Source organism: Rattus norvegicus, chromosome 16, assembly GCF_036323735.1.
Source record: "Rattus norvegicus strain BN/NHsdMcwi chromosome 16, GRCr8, whole genome shotgun sequence".
In the NCBI taxonomy this organism is placed as follows: Eukaryota; Metazoa; Chordata; class Mammalia; order Rodentia; family Muridae; genus Rattus; species Rattus norvegicus.
In genome coordinates this window covers 75,962,590-75,985,561 of record NC_086034.1, presented here as the reverse complement: position 1 = coordinate 75,985,561, position 22,972 = coordinate 75,962,590, and the positions used below count along the sequence as shown (strand labels likewise).

The 22,972-nt window shown below is 46.5% G+C and overlaps 1 protein-coding gene across 3 annotated transcripts in view; it reads left to right on the top strand.

Annotated features, from left to right (window-relative positions):
- Plat (plasminogen activator, tissue type) overlaps positions 1 to 22,972 on the top strand; it is a 78,977-nt gene that overhangs the window by 36,476 nt on the left and 19,529 nt on the right. The window contains exon 2 of one of the 3 annotated variants that reach the window (XM_063275098.1): positions 17,928 to 17,971. Coding sequence is in view for 1 of the 3 variants with exons in the window: in XM_006253347.5 (XP_006253409.3) it covers positions 18,065 to 18,150 (86 nt within the window). In the remaining 2 variants the exon portion in view is untranslated. Of the gene's footprint in view, positions 1 to 17,905; positions 17,972 to 18,048; positions 18,151 to 22,972 lie in introns of those variants that run through there. The other 2 variants (NM_013151.3, XM_006253347.5) reach the window with 2 other exon arrangements.

Below are 22,972 nucleotides of genomic sequence, written 5' to 3'. Positions count from 1 at the left end.
AACTCTGTAGATGAGATTGACTTTGAACTCAGAGATCTGCCTGCCTCTGCCTCCCAAGTACTGGGATTAAAATCATGCACTACCACCACACAGCATAAATTGCCTTTATTATGTTGAGGTATGTCCCTTGGATCTGTACTTTCTTCCAGAAGTTTTATCACAAAGGGATGCTGGATTTTTGCCAAAGGCCTTTTCTACATCTATGAGATAACCATGATTTTTTTTCTTTTAGTCTGTTAATATGATCAATTACATTTATTGATTTATGTATGCTGGACCATCCCTGCATTTCTAGGATAAAGTTGACTTAATCATAGTTAATCATCTTTTTTATGTGTTCTTTAGACCTATGGTTGGTATTTTTGTGTATGGATGTTTTGCCTGAATGTATGGCTATATACCATGTCTTAGATAGTTTAACTTGACACAAACTAGAGCCATCTGAGAGGAGAGAAACTCAAGTGAGAAAATGTTTCCACAAGACAGGGCTGTAAGCAAGACTGTAGAGTATTTTCTTAGTTAGTAATTGATAGGGTAGCGCCCAGTCCATTGTGGGTAGCGCCATCTCTGGTCTGGTGGTCCTGGGTTCCATAAGAAGGCAGGCTAAACAAGACATGAGGAGCAAGCTAGTAAGCAACACTCTTCCACGGCCTCTGCACCAACTCCTGCCTCCGGATTTCTGCCCTGCTTGAGTTCCCGTCTTGACTTCCTTTAGTGATGAACGGTGATGTGGAAGTCTAAACCAAATAAACCCTTTCCTCCCCAAGTCGCTTGTGGTCAGTGTTTCATCACAGCAATATTAACCCTGACTAAGACACATGCATGACTGATAACCACAAAGGTCAGGAGATGACAACAGATCCCCTGGAACTGGAGTTACAGGTGTCTGTGATCTGTCACGTATGCTGGGAACCAACCTGTGTCTTCTGGAAGAGCAGACATGCTCTTAACCGTCAGGCCATCTCACCAGCCCCTTGCTTTGTTCCTGTATTTGTTTTGCAACCATTTTACTGAGAATTTCTCTATCTATATTCATAACTACCAAGTGGAACAAACTATCAGGGATTAATAAACACATAACTCAACAATAGCTCTCAATATTGCTGGTCTCAAACCGCCAGTAAAATGACACAGACTAACAGATCTGATTAGGCAGCAAAATCTTTCTTTCTGCTTCATCCAAACAAGAAACATACCTCAGCCTCAAGGACAAAGAGCAGGTTACAGTTAAAAAGAAGAGGAAACTACTTTTTGTTTTGGCCTCCTCATACCTTGCCCCACCTTCTCCTGAGGAGAGTCTTCCGCCCTTGTCTCTGTTTGCCTTGTATTGCTGCAGTAAACACCATGATCCAAAAGCATCTTGGGGAGAAGAAGGATTATTTCAGCTTGTAATTCCCAGGTCAGACTCCATCGCTAAGGGAAGTAAGAGAAGGATTTGAAGGCAGAAACCTGGAGTGAAAAACTCCCAGACACCTTTCCTCCTTTGTGGTTTGTGTATGTTTGTGTTTTGTTTGTTTCTTTTTATATCTGTTCAATAAAAAAAAGAAAATGTAACCTACATTTCCACATAGTCTCGTTAGCCAAAAGGAATATTCACTTCAAGATGTGGAAGTAGAGCTCATAACGTTTTTTCCTAAACTTTGACTTTTAAAACAACGAAAACTACCATGTGAGATGAACAAGAAAATTCGTTAGAAAGTTCTCTGGGTGTTTTTTGGTGAGGTTGGAACTAATCCGCAGAACTAAAAAAAATTTTTTTTTTACTTTATTGGCGTTTGATCCTGTGGCGTTTCAGTTATCTAAAATAAACATATACACGTGTAATGTTTCAGGTTGCGAGGTGAGATGTAATGTAGCATTTGTAAGATATCCTTGTCAATATTAACTGGTAGGGTTTTGATTTGTATTTGTACGGTTTTAATTGGTTAAAATGATCTCATTTTAACATCCACTGCTATAGATGGATAATGTCAGCTCAGGTTTAATGAATGGTGGGGAAATGGTGCATGTAATTTTTCTTTTGCAAGTATTGAAAGTTCTGTATGTTTTGAAAAGAGTAATTTAACCTTTGGGTGCCAAGAAGGGGGGCTTTCTTGGAGTCCATTGCTGGCAGTGGGCGAGTCTCACGATATTGGCACAGAGCCTTAACCACACCTTACTAATAGCAAGGCAAATAACTTTGGTTCTTTTTTTTGGAGCTGGGGACCGAACCCAGGGCCTTGTGCTTCCTAGGCAAGCGCTCTACCACTGAGCTAAATCCCCAACCGGCAAATAACTTTGAAATAAAGTTTTAAGGAAAAAAAAAAAGAACTAACAGAGACCACAGAGGAACCCTGCTAACTGGATTACTCCTCATGGCTTGTTCAGTTTGATTTCTTTTTTTAATTTTATTTTTCTTGGATATTTTATGTATTTACATTTCAAATGCTTATCCCCTTTCCCCCCTCATACCCCTCCCCCTGCTTCTATGAGGATGCCCCCACTCCCACCCACCCACTCCCACCTCAACGCCCTGGCATTCCCCCGAGCCTTGGGGAGAGCTACTCCTCCTATTGATGCCAAACAATGCCATCCTCTGCTACATATGCAGCTGGAGCCATGGGTCCCTCCATGTGTACTCTTTGGTTGGTGGTTTAGTCCCTGGGAGCTCCGGTGGGGTCTGGTTGGTTGATATTGCTGTTTTTCCTATGGTGTAGCTTGATTTCTTATACAGCTGAGGCCCACCTGTCCAGAGGTCACGCCACCCATATCAATCTTCATCAAGAAATGTTCTCTTGGGGTTGGGGATTTAGCTCAGTGGTAGAGCGCTTGCCTAGGAAGCGTAAGGCCCTGGGTTTGGTCCCCAGCTCCGAAAAAAAGAACCAAAAAAAAAAAAAAAAAAAAAAAAAAAGAAATGTTCTCAGCCGTGTTTCCCTTTTCCCAGATGACTCTAGCATGCATCAGATTGACAGACAGCAGCATCAAACTTAAGCACCACCCCCAAGTTAATCCTTCAAAGAGCTATCCTAACAGGACTGACCAGAGGCACGTCTCTTAATTCTAAGGTCTAGTCAGGTTGACAACCAAGATTACCCATGACAGTATGCATTGGATAGGCATGTGTTCGGTATAAACCAGAACAAGCGTGAAATAAAAGCAGTTTCATTAATTTACTACAAGCTCTCCCCACACTCTGAATACCTCGCTCGATCTATTCCTTCTACCGTCTACTTCAGTTTCCACGATATCTACCACAGCACCAGCCACTCTGATTTCAAACGCTTATTATTCCACCACAGTCCATAAGTATGCTATAAAAGTCTAAACCAGGATTTAAATGCATATAAATTATATTATTTTATGCTTTAATAGAGATACGGCACATAAAACTTTCAGATTTAGTTTGGGTTACAGCCAAGTTGGGCAATGACGGGACCAGGAACCTAGATAGTGGGCCTGGCTCTGCTGTTACATTGTCCTCTAATTCTGGGTGTAGCCTCCATTTTCTGATGAGGAAGCCCTTATGGACATGGAGAGCTGAAAGGCACTAACATCAAACCTGCCTGTGGTGGTTTAAATGAGAATGGCCCACACGTTCTCATATGTTTAAATGCCTGGTCGCCAGTTAGAGGAAATGTTTGAGAAGAATTAGGAAGTGTGGCCCTGTTGAAGTAGGTTTGCCATTGTTGGAGGAAGTGTATCACTGGAGCACTCCTTCTCCTTCTCCTCTCCCCCCCTCCTCTCCTCCTCCTCCTCTTCTCTGTCTTCTTCCCCTTCCTCCTCCTTCTCTTCCTCCTCCTCCTTCTCCTTCTCCTCCTTCTTCTCCTCCTTCTCCTCCTCCTCCTTCTCCTTCTCCTCCTTCTCCTCCTTCTCCTTCTTCTCTTCCTCCTTCTCCTCCTCCTTCTCCTCCTTCTCCTCCTTCTCATTCTTCTCTTCCTCCTTCTCCTCCTTCTCCTTCTTCTCTTCCTCCTTCTCCTCCTCCTCCTTCCTCCTCCCCATCCTCTTCCTCCTCTTCTTCCTCCTCTCTATCTGTCTCTGTCTCTCTATCTCTGTCTCTCTGTCTCTGTCTCTCTCTGTCTGTCTCTGTCTCTCTCTCCCTCCCCCCACCTCTCTCTGCCTGCTGCCTTTGGATCAGGATATAAAGTTCTCAGTGATTGCTCTAGTACCATGACTGTCTGTTTCCCACCATGATGATCATGGACCAACCCTCTAAAACTTCAAGCAAGATCTTAATTAAGTCCTTTCTTTTGTGAGAGTTGCCTTGGTTACAGCAATAAAACAGTGACTAAGACATCAGCAGAAGGTACTCAACATGCCTTATCTGACCATATTCCCATGGGATCAGTCATGGGATCCATGGGATCTTTAAAAAAATCAAGCCAATGAAAGCGGATTTTTGCTGCCGCTGTTTTTGGTTCATTTTGTTTTGGTCTGAGAGAGAATCCCACTGTGTAGGCTAAGCTAACTTCAGGCTCACCACTTTCCTGCCTCAGCCTCCCAAGTACTTGGGATTAGAGGTGTAAATGAGGGTTTGCATAAACTATCCTTATAATGGCAAATTCATCCTAGGAACTGAGCTCATGTAATTGATCTACAACCACTCCCATCATCAAGAACATACAAGGCTTAAAAGGTAAAGTGGGTAAGAAAATAAATGTTCAATTTCTTAAAAATTAAGGAAAATTTCAACTACATACAGCTAACTCAAAATAAAACAAAAGTGAATATAAGAAGTTCTTTCTGGTGATGAATGAGGGGACGTTTCAAACATACAGAGAAGTTGAAATTTTTCTTCCCAGATAAGGTATGGTGCCTGGCATCTGCCACATGTATACGCACTCTGTTTCCTTTTACCTTCTTTCAGACAGATAAACAATAGGTAAAAGGTGATAGATAAAAATATAAAATTGACTCTATACCTTGCTGTGTGACCCCTCATGACAGAGGCATGTGAGTCCTGTAAAAACGGGGTCACTTTTTTCACAAAAGTGGGTCACAATCCCACAATGCACTTGGGATCCAGCTCCAGATTGTTCCTGAAAGTCACGTGCATTGGTTAAGGCTCGTGTGGCTCTACTGGGATGTGATAGGAACCTTTCAGAGCTGGGTCTAGTGGAAGGTCTTCAGGGCCCCGGGGACACATCCTTGAAGAGAATTGTGGTACCTTGATCTCTTCCTCTTTTCTTTGGTGTTCTGGCCATGAGGAAAGCAGGTTTTCGATCTGCATGGCTCCCTTCCCCATCCCCATCAACTGCACTCAAAGACTAAGCTTTGCGAATCGTGAGTGGTCATACACCTTCTCTATCCCCATTGGTAATTGCGGGGTCTCGTGACACCAACAGAAGGCTGATCAACACAGGACTGTGCACCGTCCATGTCAAGAACCCACAAGCTGCCTCAGACGCATCCCTTACAGTTTCACTGTCCTCAGGTTGTTTGCTCAGTGCCCTTCAGTGCCTACAGCCTAGCTAAACTTTCCACTCTGCCTTTTTCTGTAAGGGATGGTCCTGAGGAGTGCTTTACAGTGTTGACACTGCATTTCATGTCATTGGCTTCTTGACACCATTTAACTTTTTTTCTAGCCTCAGAACACCTATTGTCATGGCCATTCTTGGTTGTCACCTTGATCTACATCTAGAATTAACTAGAATCCCCAAAATGGAGAGCAAACCAGTGACGGACGTTTGTTTAATTTGAAGTGGAGTCTAGAGCTTTATTGTAAGAAGACATCTTCAATTCACATCTTCTGAGATGGGAATACCTACCTCTAATCTGGCCCACACCTTCTGCTGTGCATACAAGGACACAAAACAAGGAAGCTCTTGCTCTTTGCCTGCTTGCTCTCATCTTGATAGCAAGTCCATTGCTTCAGTAGCATTAGAGCCTACCTGTTTGGGGTTCTAGCATATACTGAAGACCAGCTTAGACATTTAGCAACTGCTGGACTATTGGACTCTCTCTCCATAGTCAGCCATTGTTGAGTTAGCTGGACCACAGTCTGTAAGTCATTCTGATAAATCCCCTTTCTACACACACAGAGATTCATTCTATAAGTTCTGTTACATTAGAGAATCTACCTATGAAACTGGAAGATAAGTTTACAGCCCTGAACAGATTTCAGTTACACATTTTTCACAAAGAGAACCTTACGTATCTCATGATGAGGAACGTACAATTGGGGTATCTCCCACTCACCAAAGTAGTGAACACTAAACCACTCCCTTGTGACATAAGTTTTCTCTTCCTAATTCATAATCCATGGATGACCCTTGGTACCATGAACATTCTGTTTACCATACCTCTCACCCATTCTCTGTACCATCTATAGCTGATCCTTGACCAAATGAACCATCACATGTGGGATTATAAACTGCTGACTTTGAAAAGGAAGGTCTGATAATCAAATGTCTACAACCTTCTCACGTGCCCACCCGAGAGGGGAGCTGTAGTTCACACGTGTTTGTAAGATGTGCATCAGAACACCATCCCAGAGGAAGGGTCTGCATGGGGGATCCACTCCCAGCTCAGTGACAGCAGTCAATCATTCCCAATTCATGTTCATTCTTCCCTCTTTACTCTAACTGTTCCACATTTCCTCAGGTGTTCATATGTAATCCTTCGTATAAAGACACCATGTCCGCAAAGGCACCATCAGAAAATGATCATCAAAATTATCATAAGTATCACCAAAACCAAAATCATATCTTTTGCCTAAACACCTAACCAGGTCTATACTCCCAAGGTCCCATCGGTTTACAATCAAAGAACAGCGTGTGAGCAGTTAACATGATGACATCATCTTTGTTGCAAAATCGCAAGAGGATTTGTTAGCGAGTGAGAAGCAGCCTTTGGGTTACTGGTGTAAATGGCGTTGGGGTTAAACCATAAGAACCTGCAGCACTGACAGCTTGTGCTGGTGATTCATGTTAACCGGATACAAGCTGGAGTCATCTGAGAGGAGGAAACCGTGATTGAGACAATGCCTCCATAAAATCCAGATTAATTAGTGATCAAGGGTGGAGGGCTCAACCCATGGTGGGTGGTGCCATCCCTGGGTTGGTGATCCTGGGTTCTATAAGAAAGCAGGTTGAGCAAGCCACGAGGAGCAAGCCAGTAAGCAGCATCCCTCCACGGCCTCTTCATCAGCTCCTGCCTCCGGGATCCTGCCCTGAGTCCCTGTTCTGTCTTCCTTTGGTGATGATCAGTGATGTGGAAGTACAAGCCAAATAAACACTTTCCTCCCTAAGTTGCTTTTGGGGTCCTGTGTTTCGTCTCAGCAATAGAAGAAACCCCAAGACACAGCTGAAGACCCGGAGCCTGGTGTGTGCTAAGTACACTCTACCACTGAGATGTACAGCCAGCCTCCCTAAGATCACCGCAATAAAAGGAAGAAATGGACTTTGTAACACATGAAATATTCTTTGCCAATAACTCGAGATACAAACGTTAAGCTGCTTTGCCCTTATGACCAACTGATGCCCTAAAGACACCAGACTTACTAATATGTTTGTAGAATTATATTAGTGTAAGTCAGAAATAAGGAAGAAAAATTACTTAGAATTTCCCAAAATATTCAGAGGAGAAATTGGAGATCTAGGTGTATGCCTGGTGCTGGTGTTTGCCTAGCAAGCACAATGTCCCGGGGCTCCATCCCCTCCAGGAAGAATAAGAAAGAAGGAGAAACAGGAGAGAAGGAAGAGGGTAATGAAGAATTACGTTCTAATGAGTTTGCACGCTCTGCCCTGGGAAGCTGGGAGGAGAGAGGCTTTGAAGGCAGGGAGCAATGTGAAGAGGGCATTACTGGAGACAGCTCTCTCCTCCATGTCCCTTCCTCCTCCCCTCTCCTTCCCTCCTACCTCCCACCTCCCACTCCTCTCTCTTCCTTTCTCTTCTTTCTTTCCCTCCTCTCCCCTCCCCTACCTTCTTGCTGATTGCTAGTGCCAAATCCAGGGCCTTGCCTGTGTATGTGTCAGGTCTGTAATCCTGACACTCAAAACAAAGCACATTGGGATGGAGAGATGGCTCAGCGGTTAAGAGCACCGACTGCTCCTCCAGAGGTCCAGAGTTCAATTCCCAGCAACCACAGCGGTCTGGAACGGGATCCGATGCCCTCTTCTGGTGTGTCTGAGGACAGTGACAGTGTACTCATATACATAAACTAAATAAATAATTCTTTAAAAAAAACAAAGTGAATCAACACCCCTAGCACATGTTATGTAAGTACTCTAGCATGCTCTAGCCCAGAGCAACTGTCTGAGGAATAAAACTATTTAAACACACGGGCATGCACACACACACACACACCACACACACACACACACACACACACACAAAATGAATACTATACACACATAAATACTATACACACAAATATTGTATATATACATACTACATACATACATACATATGTACATAGGTACATACATACATGTGTGTGTGTCTATGTAGCCTCGTTGGCCTCGGGCCCTTCCTGCACCACCCCAGGATTACTGGTGTGCACCATCACATCCTGCCTGACAACTATTAACCTTTGAGCCTCCAGTGTGTGCATGGCAGACCATATACAGGCTTAACACACATTCTTCCTCTGATTCCCAAACCCACTCTGCAAGGTGCGGAGTGCATGTGGATCCTGTTTCACAAACAGGGAGCCTACTCCGCAGCCTGCTTCTCCCCACTTCAGGGACTAACCCTGATGGGACTAAGCCACCCTCCAGCCAGTGGCTGCACACCTGAAAAGTAGTATCTGACTCATGGCTGAAGTACAGAATCTCTGCCTGGTGAGGCCTGGCGGTGGGGCCTGGCGGTGGGGCCTGGTGGAGGGGACCGTACGTGCTCCTTCCTGGGCACAGGGAGCAGATCTGAGGCTTCACGTATTTCTATTTCCTCACGGTTGCTTGCCACTTTACTGACTGTGTGGCCCGGGGAAGTCTCCTTACCTTATTTTCAACCTCAAAAGGCTTGGCAAAGGAATTACGAAACACGGCTCAGAATAGGCATCGCTGTGTAAGACGGGAATTCCAGAGGCAAGATATTTGGCTCTCAGCTCACATGTGTCACTAACCATTTTTCCGTTTTCACTTCCTTCTAACCAACCCAACCCAACCATTACGCCTGCTGGGGACCTGTCCAGTGTGCCTGCTGCTGGCACCAGGGGTGACCAGATCAGTCGCTTTTAACGGAAAGATGATATGCAGGTGCCACAAATATTTTTCTGGACTTGGAATAGAGCTGGACTCAGATGCACAAATATGTTCGAAGTATCTAAAGAGCTAGCCTGGTAACATGGCTCAGTTGGCAGAGAGCTTACCTGGAATGCATAAGGCCCCGGGTTCAATCCCCCAGTACCAATTACATCAGGCATGGGAACAGATCTATAAACCAGCAGTCAGGAAGTCCTCAGGCTAGAGGATTGGCAATTCAAGGTCCTTAGCTGCATAGTCACTGAGAGGCTAGCCTGGGCTATGTTCCCCACCTCACCACCATCAAAAAAAGGACTCTTGATTTTTTTTTCTGCATACAAGCACCAAACCAAGTCCACTGTTCCTCAAAGTTGCCCGTGTCTGCAGATTACCATGAACCAGCAATAACCTTGTCCTCTTTGTATGTTGGCATCTTCAGCTACCTTGCTGTGGTAACAGAAGACTAACCAGCCTGCCGCTCTAGCCTTTTCAGGTAAGCGACCCTACTTGCCAAGGTCATAGTAGATACCCAGCCCAGGCTGGGCAGATCCTGAGGATGTTTCAATGGTCTCGGGCTGTAAAACCTGAGCCCAGAGTTCTAGTGTCAATGATGAGCTGTATGTAGCACCTGACTGAGAGACCAGCTCGTGGTGCTCACGGGGAGAGCAGCAGAGAGATGGAGTATAAATCATAGTCTGCTACTGTCAGAGCCACTACTGGCCAGCTCCCTGGTGACCCAGGCCAGTGCTTCTGCTAGAGGTAAGCCTGTGCCTCCATCGCCCGCACGCCAAGCCTGGCTCTCCACAACAGGGTCCAGAGTGCTACTGGAACATCATCCCGGCGGTTTTCTTGTGCAATTGTCATCTGAGAGCTTCAGTGATGGAGTTGCACTGGATTACACATGTGGACTCAAGATGGATGGATTGAGTCCTGGCCTGCTCAATGGTCTGATTGAGCAGCTAGTCAGTGCGTGCAGACCTCTGTGCTTCTGTTTCTGTGTCTTCAACATAGGGACGGTCACAGCACCTGCCTCATGGGACAGCATATGTTCCAAGCGATATGCAAAAGGTGTCTGTTAACATTTTCTTTCTTTCATTCTTTTATAAGATGTATTTGTTTATTTAATGTATGTGAGTACACTGCTGCCCTCTTCAGAGATGCCAGAAAGAGGGCATCAGATTTGGTTGTGAAGCCACCGTGTGGTTGTTGGGAATTGAACTCGGGACCTCATGGAAGAACAGTCGGTGCTCTTAGCTGCTGAGCCATCTCTCCAGTCTGGTCCATCAACATTTTCAATGTAATCTTCTTAAATAAAAATCACTTTATAACGGAGAGTCGGATTGTGCTTGGGAGCTGGACAGCATGCACGGCAGCGGTAACTGTTGGTTTTTACAGGAGGCGGCCTTCATTCTCATAAAGTCTTGTAGTGACACAAAGAAGCCACACAAAGAAGACGTGCAGCGGTCACTTCTGGGAACATAGCCACACCCGTGGACCTGACACCTAGGGGAATAAAGAGTGTAGGTGTGGGGCACCTGGAATGTTCTCCCCGTGGACTGTACAAATGCGTGTAGTTTGTGGAGGGCGGGGTGGGGGTGACTACAAGTCTCTGGTATCTCTCATTACAGTAGCGGAAACATGGATTTCTGTGGAGCTGCTTTCCGTCCAGGAGGGCTATCACATGCTCACACTGGTAAACAGTTGTACTTGCCTGTTTTTTTTTGTTTTGTTTTGTTTTTTTCTGTCCAGCGCCTAGCCGGATAGAACAACTTCAGATGTAGTCTTGTGTATTGCTTTATCTAGAATAATTTACAGGAATGCGGTGTTCAGGTCCACTTCCTGTTTAGGAGAGGCAGAACACTGTTTGGGGAAAATGTGCCGAGAAGTCTTTCCAGCCGTTTGCAGTCAACCCCACCCCTGTCACTGTACAGCTAGGTGGCCTCGTGGTGACCCCATGAAATCCGTGAGGCTGCGCGCTGTGAGGTAGGCAGGTGTGGCCGTGATGGTATCTACAGCCTCTGCTGCACTCCTTTCCTCTCTAGATTCTTTACCAAGTGGCTTCGTAGATAATAGGCTTTGTTTGCGATGTGTGGAATGGAGCCTAAGACCTTGTTCCTGCGAAGCAAATGCTCTACTGAGGAGCTACACCCTTAAGCAGGAAATAATCCAATGTATGTTTACTTACCAGTGTCACAGACGCTTGAGATTCTCCCAAGCTTCAGTGTTACAGACGGGGGAACTAGCTTTGAGATGTTAAAGGTCTTGCTTAGTGGCCCCTGCCACTTGGTCAGGGCTTAAATTCTGTAAGCAGTGACATGGTCACTGCTAACCCAGAATATCAGAGCCTTTGGGCAGATGTGTTCCAGATGTGCTCCAGATGTGTTCCAGACATGTTCCAGATGTATGTTCCCCTTATCTCACATCCCCCACCCTGGTCTCTGTCAGCTAGAGAGTAGCCGTCGGCCTAAATGCTCCCTCACCTCTTCTGACGTCCCTCGACTTCCCACGAAAGGATGATTCCCTCACCACAGGATGCTTTAGGGATCTCTGGGGATGGCCGTGCTTGACCCCTGTAGCATAGCAGCATAGAAACAAGTGAAGGTTAAGTGTCTTTATAGCTGCAGCATCAACCCCAAGCCAACAGCCAGGAGGTTGTGTCCTTTGAGATCAGGCATCCCGGTGCCGGTGCCCGTGCTGCTGTGTTTCTGACAAGCCCAGGAGCAGAAAGGCCCAGGAAAAGATCTGACACGTGCAAGACTCGAGGACTGGCTTTCCATTCCCACGAGGAGAGAGACAAGCAGAAATCAAGAGCCCTCTGAGGTCTTTGGAACAGCCACCTGGTCTATAGATTTGCCACAGCACAACCCCTGCTGGCCTGCAGCCATCAGCGGTTTTGAATCCTGTGGGATGTACGGGTACCAGGCAGATGGCATTGTAACAGCCTCGGTCCTTGGAGAGACCAATGTTGAGCCCTCCATGCACCGCTGACAGGGAGCAACAGAAAGCAAGGCCCTGCTGCTCTCAGAAACCCAGGTTCTGAGAGCCAGGGCAGAGACCTCGGAGTATGCCCTCAGTTCTCCAAGATGCCCTGGGAGGGCAGCATCGTGGTTAATTTGGGGGATCACCAATCTACAGAACCCTTCCATTTTATCCACGGTAGCCACCACCTCTGCTCCTTCTGCTGTCCTAACACTGAAGGCAGACCTGCCCAGAACCTGTTTTTAGTCCTCTTTTTAAAAAAATCAAGTCTCCAGGAGGTCTCACCTCTGACCCATATATCACATCTCCTGCCAACTTTGCCAAAGATACTTTTACAGGTAGGTTAGGATGACAGCTCTCTCCTCCAGAGCCTCACCTGTCCCCTGGCTATCAAAAGACATTTCAGGTGCCCTTTGCATCCACAGCAAGAACTGTCCTCTCCTGTGCTGTCAGACAGCACCTTGTGAACGGTGCATTTAAAAAACCTATGGCAAAGGGTCTTATAACCTGGTTCATTTTTCCATATCACAGTATAACGTTGGTACTGGTCCTTACACAACTAAAGGTAACCTTAGAATCGCTCTTCTGGTTAGATGCTGACAATGGGTCTTTTCTTTGGGTAGCGTTAGGTCAGCTACGCAGGTGCACAGAGTCCATTCATGCTCTGCCCTGCTGAGCTGCACCTCCGATTTACTTCCTTAATTTCTAATAAAAGCTGTGGACTCGGCCACTCCTGAACAGGTAGTGAGATCGGTCAAGGGACAGTCAGGATGTCACCATTCCAGCTGGTGACTAAAATCAGACAGGAAACTCTGTGCACCATAGATAAAGGAAGGCTGGGACCAGGGAAATGACCTCAGGTTTGTTTGGATTGCTATAAATTCTTCATCGGGGAAAATGTTTGATGCAGTGAGAATGAGGTAAAAGGTCATCTTCATAAATCATGCATCATTTGCATGGGTGGGGAGAGGAGTTGTGGGAAGTGACACTGAGGCTGTGTTTGCTGGGTAAAAATGTCTGGCTCGGGAAGGAGGGTGTCCTGCCACCGTGCTGCAGAGGGAAGGTGGGCATAGAGTAAGCAGTAGTGCTCCCATTACTCTGAGTAAACAGTAGTGCTCCCGCTATCCTGGACTCGTGCAAGCCCTCGCTGGAAACCAGAACTGATGTAAAGCGGATGCTTCCTAAGTCACTGCGCCCATTAGGAGTGTATGTCCCTCCTGAGGAACTTGCAATTAGCTAGAAGGCTCCAGAGTCTCTCCACAGAGCCTGGCCCCAGCACAATCTACCACTGTTGGGGTCAGAAGGACTGACTGTGGTCATTTGGTTTGGGGTTATTGTCACGCTTGTTATTTTTACAATAACTAAACAAGTAAATTAAACAACCTAAAGGCCGAAAGGGAACAAGCATTCCTCAAGGGAAGAGGAGTGAGGGCCGAGACACAGTGCCCAGTGTTGGCTACCAGAGGCTCAGGATTGCTCCTTTCCTGTGCCTTCAAGCCTAGAATGCAAGGGCTGGGCTTGGGCATCTGGACAGTGACAGAGGAGTCGCCTAGCAAGCACGAGGACTGGGTACTGTCCCCCAAACACCAGGTAAAACAAAACTAAATAGAAGAAAGAAATAAGAAAGAAATGACGACCTGGTTAGAATAGTTCTATTAATCATGGACACCTTTAAAGTTGGTAAAGCTATGACAGAGTACTTCTGCCTGGCCGTTGGTTTAAGATGCTGGCATGAAAGCAAAGGGTAACGAATGATCTCATAGAGCAAACTGATCTCGTCAGAAGAGTTAAGATCTTACGTATAAATGTGTATGGTAAATATCTTATAGATATGTTTTTTTATGTCAGAAATGGCTGATATGCATTTCAAGTTAGAGCTTTTTTTTTTTGTTCTTTTTTTTTCGGAGCTGGGGACCGAACCAGGGCCTTGCGCTTCCTAGGCAAGCGCTCTACCACTGAGCTAAATCCCCAACCCTAGAGCATTTTTTAAAAAGATTTAATTTCGCAAGGCCCTGGGTTCAGTCCCCAGCTCCGAAAAAAAGAAAAAAGAAAAAGAAAAAAAGAAGAAGAAGAAAAAAAGATTTAATTTTATATTTGTATTAATCTATAACTCTGTGTGTGTGTGTGTGTGTGTGTGTGTGTGTGTGTGTGTGTGTGTGTGTGTGTGTGCGCTAGAGACATTGGATCCTCTAGGGCTGGAATTACAGGCAGTCATCAGCTGATGTAAGTGCTGAGAACCAAACTCAGGTCCTCTACAAGAGCACCCTGTGCTCTTCACTGCTGAGCTGTCCCTCTAGCCCTCTTAGGCCAGTCCTAAGTTTATAGAGAAATCAAGCAGAGGGCACAGAATTCCCTCACACCTCCTGCCCTCTACAGTTCCCCTCTTATTAACATGCATTGGATAATTTTGTTCGCTTTGTCACCCCAGTGTTTCTTAGAAGACAGTTTGAAAAAGTCTGAGGTGGAACATCTTTAAAGGCCCCTTCACCATCTCTAGAGAAACAAAGCCTTCCCTTCTATAGAGCTACCCACCTGAGTAGAGGTAGGTGCCTTGCCAGTGACCCACGTCCCCAGCCCCGAAACCCTTAACTGACTTATTAAATCCACAACAGCAGGTCATTCAGCAAAAAGCATTTTTGTCCCCGTGACATCCTATTTGAGTCACATAATAACCCTGAGTCTAGTGTTCTCATCTGAAACACAAGAGAGCAAATCTAAGCACAGGGCAAACAGGAAGAAAAGAACAAACTTCCTGGTGTCCAACCTGGGCCTCTGCCTTGGGCCACAGAGCCCTTGGGTGAAGCCCCTGGATTGGAAGCTCAACCAAGTGATGGTGGGCCCAAGGAAAGGGAATCCTATTCCAAAGATTCAAAGCAAATCAACTTAAGAAACTTAATTCTTACCATCACCAAGGAACTGGCTGAAAACACAATCCTTTTGGAAAGAAGTTGAATAGATTCCGGAATGAGTCCATGGTAAGTTCACCAAAAGCATATTTCTGGTGTTGGAGCCTGCCTGCGTGGACAGCCATTGCTTCCTCATGCCTGTGTCAGATTCATGAGCTCGGCATATCCAGACTTGCCTGCATCCAGTATGAAGTCACTTTCTTTTTCTTCAAAGTAGTGTGCAGGTTATCATGAAAGGAACTGAAAAAAAAAATCGTCAGTCGCTAGAGCAACCGAACCCTAACGTTGTGTTTTAATCTTTACCTACCCATTCCCGTGGGGTTTATAGAGTTTACAGCACAGCATGTACTTAGGGGCAAGGTGATAGTCCTAATTTTGACATGTCTATGTAATTGTGCTACCAATCATCCTCACACTGTACAACCCTGTACCATGCTGATACGCTGAATGGCATAATTCCTCTATTTTTGAGCTTCTAAATTATTCTCAGTGTCCCATAGTCAAAACAGTGCTATAGACCAAGCTTCTTGATGGTGCATTCTTGTGAGTTCAAGGTCAGCCTGAGTTACATCGTCAGTTCCAAAACAAGCAAACAAACAGAACCCATGGTTTTATAGTCCTGCGTGGAATTTTAAAACTTATTAATATTAGGTTAAAAAATTCGGAAGAATTGCTGCTCCAGGAGAATTGCCTGGTTTTTAACTTTTCATTTTTGTCCTTGCAAACGAGCCAGGGTTTTGTAAGACTAGAGCAAATCCCCCTTGTGCAGAGTGGTAAGCGATTCTTCATGGGTAGCCCCACCTCCAAGAAGATGCTCGTATTTTGCTTTGTTCTATCTATTTCCTTCTCAGGGAGTGTGTGAGCATTGCAGTTCACACAGCCGGTCCAGGAGCTGGCATAAGTGTCCAGTCCCGATGAAGGCCTGGGCAATCTCTTCCAAGAAATTTACTACTTCTAAGGAAATGTGAACAAATGACTTTTGACTCTGCACTGAGGACAGACAAAAGAAACAAGTCTAGCTCGGATAACTAATCAGTGAGTTTAACTGGGGTTACTTACAGGAATATGGGTGTGAGAGGTTTCCTAGGTAAACTATGTCACAGAAGAAAAGTCCCTTGCCACCTCAGAATTTGTTAATAGCCCACACGTGTGTGCTCCGGGAGAAATGGGGTAGGGAGATGCAGATCTGTGAGCCTTGGATCTTAGTAGGGGCTAATTTCAAGACAGGACCAGCTGTGGCATGCATGAGGGGGCACTGCACCCCAGTATGCCCAATGATACCATCTGAATGTTTACCGTGTTTGTCCTTAAAAGCTCAGTTTCCCTTTAAAAGGAGGGACTCTTGGTCTGTACACAGCACACCTGTCTCCTGGTTAAGGACGTCTTTGCCAGCTTCTTGCCCACCTCTCTTTCCTTGGGCTATCCTTGGAATCACATCACTTCTTATTAGGTTTTTGAACTCATCCTGGTCTTTGTCCTGTGCCTCATCAGCTGTCCACTGCCCCAACAAAGGGTTCACTAAACCCCCTCTCTACTGCCACAGGTGACACACTCTACAGAGAGGACTCCCCCATTGCAGAAGCTAGCCTTAGGGACTCTTTCTTCCACACTCCTTTTTTTTTTTTTTTTTTTTTTTTTTGGTTTTTTTTTTTCCGGAGCTGGGGACCGAACCCAGGGCCTTGTGCTTCCTAGGTAAGCGCTCTACCACTGAGCTAAATCCCCAGCCCCCACACTCCTTTTTCTTACCCTTCTGTCCCCAAGTTATCAGACTTGGAATTTATCACTCTTGGGAGCAAAGGGCTTCTAGTCAAGTTTCCCAGGATGTGATGTCACCGAGATTTATTTTCATTTGCTCGCCCCCATGGCAATCCTTTGACTAAAATCAAAGTTCCCATTGTTATGGTATCTGCTTCCCATGTGTATTTCTGGCTTTCCAGGCTCCGCCAGAGTCTGACGGGGGAAACAGACTCACAGGTGGCAAAAAAATGAAAAAGCTGGGGTTTCTGAGGATGACAGGTTTTGTGTGCATTTAGCAACGCTCAGGGTGCCTGTAATTGCTGAGACAGAGCACTAGTTCAGCCCCTTTGATGTGCAGACATCTGCAGAGGAAGACTAAACTGGGATTTGGAGCGACCTGGTGTCCCGGGGGCTGTGGAGGCTTCCGTAGGTTGTGACAGGATGTGGGCCACTAGAAGGGCAGTTTTCAGGAGCTTTCCTTGTCCACCCTTGACGTGAGGAAGCTTAGAGAAAGGATGGCTTGTGATGGAATTTCAGGGGGCTGAAAGACTTGCGCGGTGTTGTGCTTTTTCTCAATTCCCTGAGAGCTCTCCCACTGAGAAGAGTAGCTCCTCAGCCCAGGAGGGCAGGTCAGAGGTAGGAAGAGAACCATAGCCTGGTGGTCATGTGCTTACTGTCTCCAGTCACTCCCAACCAGCTCATCTTCTGCCTCTTGGCCTAAGGCCCACGTGTCCTGAGGGGTAGTCGCTTAAAATTCCAGAAGACCTCTCCCCTCCCTAGCCTAGTTGGGCGGGGCTGTTTAGAACTATAACCTCATGGTCAAGACTGGAGCTTAGAGCCGCACATCCTTACAGTTCCTTTTAGGCCTTTGAGACCAGGATTTTAAAACTGGATGATTCTTAAGTCCCCTCCAACTCTGAAAATTCCTGTGATTCGATGACGTCAGTACGGTGAATAATCAAGCTGGCGTCAAGCCAAGAGTGGCTGTGCTCCTCCGCGCGCACTTCCTCCCCTGGCCCGGTCCACCCGGCACCCACCATCATAGGAGAAACCCCGCCCACAAGAACCTCTGGCCCCACCCCTCCTTCACCCTTAAAATTGGCTTGAGCTGTCCAGGGAGACAGAGCCTGCGGGGGAGCTAATCAGGAGAAGCCCCTGCGAGAGTGGGAAAGAAGCAAGCAAGGCACGGTAAGTTGGGTTTTTGCCTTTATCGAACAGCCGGCTCTTCTTCTGTCCCTTTAAAGTCTTCGGGGCCAAACTGAGGCAGTGAGGGAATGCTTAATGGAAGCGCAGACTTGTAGTTCAGCAGAAAGCGGACCAGCCAGCATCATCCACACAGAAGGGACAGTTCTTTGCAATGACTCCGGGTAAGCTGCGGTGAGAGGGAGAGAGTGGGAGAGAGGTGTCTCTTGCAGAAGTTCTGCTTGCACAGTAAGGGGAGAAAGTAAAAAGAACGACTCCGGTTCTTCGAACGGACAATGGGAGCCTACTAACGGGCAGTAACTAGATCCAGCTGCCTTCCAGAGCGGAGACATCGTATGGCTACCTTCTGACCTCAAGGGACACACTAAAAAACAGGCTGGGTATCAAGGAGGGGCGTTTGCGTGGGCAGCATGTTTCGCTAGGCTGGCAGAGAAAAGCTGAAACTTTTAGGAACCTCTCGTTACTGCTGGGGGTTAGGATGCAAAACCTCTGGTGTCTCGCGAGTTCATCGCATCCTCTCTACGATTTACCAGTCAATTTCACCCCTCGCTCATCACACACGGCTGCGTTTGCTTTCTCATGCTGCAGCAGGAAAAGTCTAAGGGCTCTCTGGAGTCTGTCAGGACCTTTATTTTCTTAACCTCGGAGACAGCGGGAGGATAGATGGAGGCTGGGTGAGTGGTGGGGGTGGGGGTGGAAGGAAAGCATGCAGCGCTCGCAGATAACTAAGGGCAAGCTTCAGTGCAAAGAGATGCAGTGGGGAAGCTTTACTTGGTGGCCGGTTTGGAACGATGCATTGTTCTTCCGCAGCTGATAATGGGGCAGGGGCATACACAAAAAGTGAGTGTGTGGTGGTGGTGGGTATTTTCAATCCTGTGAGCACGTCACAAATACAACTGGAGTAAACTTACAGAAAAACACACTTAGAAATTTTCCAGGAGACCCAGACCCTGTGCAGGGCAGTGGCAGGCTGAGTGCGCACAGCCAGTGAGAGTTAAATCACAGTCAGTCCCAGACCAGATACTGGAAACACTAAAGTGTAAATCGTCCCTCTGCCCACCCTGTTCTTTCCACCTAAAGTGTTTTCAGGAGAGCCAGCCTGTATCTTGGAAGGGGAGTACTAGCTGCACACCCCCAGACGAGCTGGATTAGGGCAGACTTTCCAGGACAGCCCAGATTATTTGGGAAGTCTCCTGTGAGATATACAGCAGCTGGTCTGCCTCCTCCCAGATCCAGGATGCACGATGCAGCCAGGAGGAACCGAGGAGCATCCATGCTTCCGCTAAGGCGCTGGGGACTGAAGGAAGAGCGAGCTGCACACATTAAGACGCTCACTGAGCAGGGTGCTCAGCCAAGGCCAGAAAGTGACTCAGAGTTGCCTGCAGGGTTCTTGGACTGGAAAGACTGGTGTGAGGGTTTGAAGGTGAAACGCATGTGTATGTGCTTGTTTCCAGTCTTAATGGTGGAGGCTACATCAACACGGCTTATCAACAACAGTACTGGGCTTAACGCCATTCACAATGTAAGGTTCGCCGGTCCCTGAGACAGCCGGTCTCTGTGAGTGGGAGCCTTTTGCGGTCTGAGCTGAAGTAGTGCAATCTGTGCACGGCAACTGAGTGTCTATTGTCTCAGAATAGTTTTTTTTGTTTCTTTTCTTTTCTCTTGAGTGGCAGAAAATAATGTAGGAAACAACTAAACGAGGGAGCAAAGGGCAGCTTTGAGCCTGCCGTGTAATAAATAGGTCAGAGCTGGAATTGGGGTTGCAGCTTAGTTGGCAGTGTTAAAGGAGCTCGCAGAGAGCCTTTCCACCTGATTCCCAGCACCACATAAACTTAGGGTTGACAGTGAACACCTGTGATCCCCAGTGCTCAGGAGATGCGGGCAAGGAGATCAGAAACTCAAGGCTAGCCTGGGGTAAGTGAGATCTTGTTTTAGAAAGGAGGGAAGAAGGGAGGGAGGGAGGGAGGGAAGGAGAAAATTACAGGTAGAGATTCACAAAACCTTGGTCGAGCACCATCATCTTGAATATTGGCCCAACTGCTTTCACGATGCCTGGGAGACAAACTGTTATAGCTAGGAGTACAAGGTGAGATAAACTCGATTCCTGGTTACTGGAAAAAGCAAATGAAGCAGATTGCTGGTCATGTATCACAAATTTCTCTGGCGTGTTTGAAGGCACAGCCCAGGAGAGCTGTGTCAGCTGTCCAGGAAACACAAACCAGCTGTTCTTCATGCAATACATAAAGAACTGGGTGTCTTCAGAGGCGCTTGCCAAGCCGTTGGCCAACATCCTGTAACTGACAGGTCTAGCTGAGCTATATAGACTGGCTGTTGGGTGCTCCAGACGCACAGCAGAGAGAGGTCTCTAGAGTTTTCTTTGGGGATTGCCCTAAAGACCTGGGTCCATGCTGAGCCTCTGAAATGATCACTGCAGACTTAGGCTGGTCCCACACATTGTAGACTTTTCTACTGAAAGCCTATTCTGTGGAAGCAAATATCTTGTTAGCGTCAACCTTAAGGACCATGGAAGTGGCTAAATGTGTCAACTGCTAATTCCAAATTCCCAGAGCGTTTCAGAGGCCCTGTTGTGGGGCATAAATTGGCCTGGAAAAGGCAAAGAAGAGAAACAGATTAAAACTTTTTTTAAAAAGATTTTTTTTTAACATTTATTTATTTACTATGTATACATCATACAGCTTTCTGCCTGCATGTATGTCTGCAGGCCAGAAGAGGGCACCAGACCCGATTACAGATGGTTATGTGAGCCACCAGGTGGTTGCTGGGAATTGAACTCAGGACCTCTGGAAGAGCAGACAGTGCTCTTAACCTCTGAGCCATCTCTCCAGCCCCTGAGAAACAGATTAAAAATGGGATACAAGATCTCACTCTGCTCTCAGGAAATAAGTGCTCCTGTCCATGGGGCTCTCTGACCCTGGTGAAGAGCATGGCATTTTCTATCATGTCCTGTGAGCTAGGAAAAAGGATTTGCCAATAACCCTTGAAGACCATGAGGACCCCACCCCCACCCCAGAGAGCGTGGTACCTCTTCTTTATCAGTAGCTTCAAACAAACTTGATTCCTGTTGACGAGGGCATTCTTGTGAAGCCTAGTGCACACCTGCCACCCGTCAGGCTTCCAGGGTTTGTAAGGATTGCTTCTTTAGCTTTCAAAAAAATACACAAGATGGAAGGGATTAATTCATGGGGAAGCCCAGGAAACTAAGGCTCAGAGAGGCACTGAGACCACCCAGACCTGTAAGTGGCTATTGGGGGGTCCAAGTTGAGAGTTCAAGGGTCACGTTCCTAGCATTAAGAAACGCCAGCTCTCTTCGAAGCAGCTTAAGAATGTTACCAGTAGGGCTCAGTTGTAGCTCAGCGGTTGAGCATGTGCTTAGCGAATGCAAGGCTCTGGGTCCAATCCATAGCACCAGAAATTAAAAATAAAAAAGTCACAAGCAAGGATCATGCAGACAGTTAGTGGGAAGAGCCCAGAGCTCGGCCAGCTCAGGAGGCAGGTGTCAGTCCACAAACCACCGCCTCAAGGAATGCTTTTGAAGTTCTGTCTTGTTTTCACAGCTGTAAAATGAGATATGGTGCCTTAAGTAATTAATGAATGTAAGGTGCTTTGAAAACTCATCAGGCTAGTGATAGGCATTCAGACCCCTGCTGAGTACCTGGCTTTCATCCACGACCATCTACTCGCTGGTGTGGTGCCGTTCCAGAACGTTCCAGAACGATCCAGAAAGTTCCAGAAAGGCTGGTGAATTTCAGATACATTCATGGACTGACCTAGCGAACACTTCAGATCGTGACCTCCTGATTCAAGAGGGCGAGCATCAGAGACAGGCTGAGGAATTGCCAACCTATTTCATTGTTAATTCATTGCATCTGGAGAGGGTGGTGTTTACCTTAGGGACTGGAAGGAGTTGAGGAGATTGGATGGATACCAGATTCCCTTTGTTTAGACTCTGGAGTGAGTATTTCATGGCACTGACTGGCTGAACTCCCCCCTGCCAAACCCCCTTTTTTTTTCTTTTCCAGAAGGATATGAAGTCACTAACACAGTTTGTTTTTATCCCAAGAGGACGCAGGATACACTTCCTAAACCCACAACCAACAGACAGTTGCTTACTTACTTCTTCCAGACAACTAGATCACGTAGCGCGAGGTAGAACAGGAGATTCCACAAGGAGCATGGTGGTGGTTGCAGGATAATCCCACGTAGCTTAAACACAAGTCGTGCCTCCATGCTAAGAATGCTATACCTCCTCGGATGGGTGGGGGACAGCAGAAAGGATTTGATTCGATTCAATTCATCTTCCACCCCCTTGTGACTGATCATAGTATATCAAGAAGCAGACTTTTCCAGGCGCCTGGGAGATGGGGTCTGGAAGGTTCAGAAGTTCAGCTACCTCAGTTACGTAGCAAACTTAAGGCCAGCCTGTGTTACATGAGAGCTTGTATCAAAAAACAAACAAACAAACAAATAAAAAACCAGAGAGGACAGAGGGGTGTGGGGAGAAGGAAGGAAGGAGAGAGAGAGAGAGAGAGGGAGGAAGAAGGAAAGGAGGAAGCAAGGAAGGAAAACTTTCTTCTCTCCTTGTAAAGCACTCTGTTCAAAATGGGAATGAGAAAACAAGCATTGGCCTTATGGAAAGTTACTTTTTTGAGAAGTTAAAAATTGCTTCTGGAAACCAAACACTTGGGACTAAAGGAGAGCTGGCAGGAGCTGACTCCCTTCTCCACCATTTGGGTCTCTGGGAATGAATTCAGGGCTTTGGACTTGAGGACAAGTGCCTTAACCCCTTGAACCATCTCATGAGCCCAAGAGTTTCTTATATCATGGTAGTATATTGTGAACATAGCTGGGTGTGGTGGTGTATAGCTGCAATACCAGCACTCGGCAAACAAACACGGGAAGATCAAAAGTTCAAGACCAGCCCGTAGGGCACAGCAAGTTCTAAGCCAGCCTGGGCTATGGAGGAGG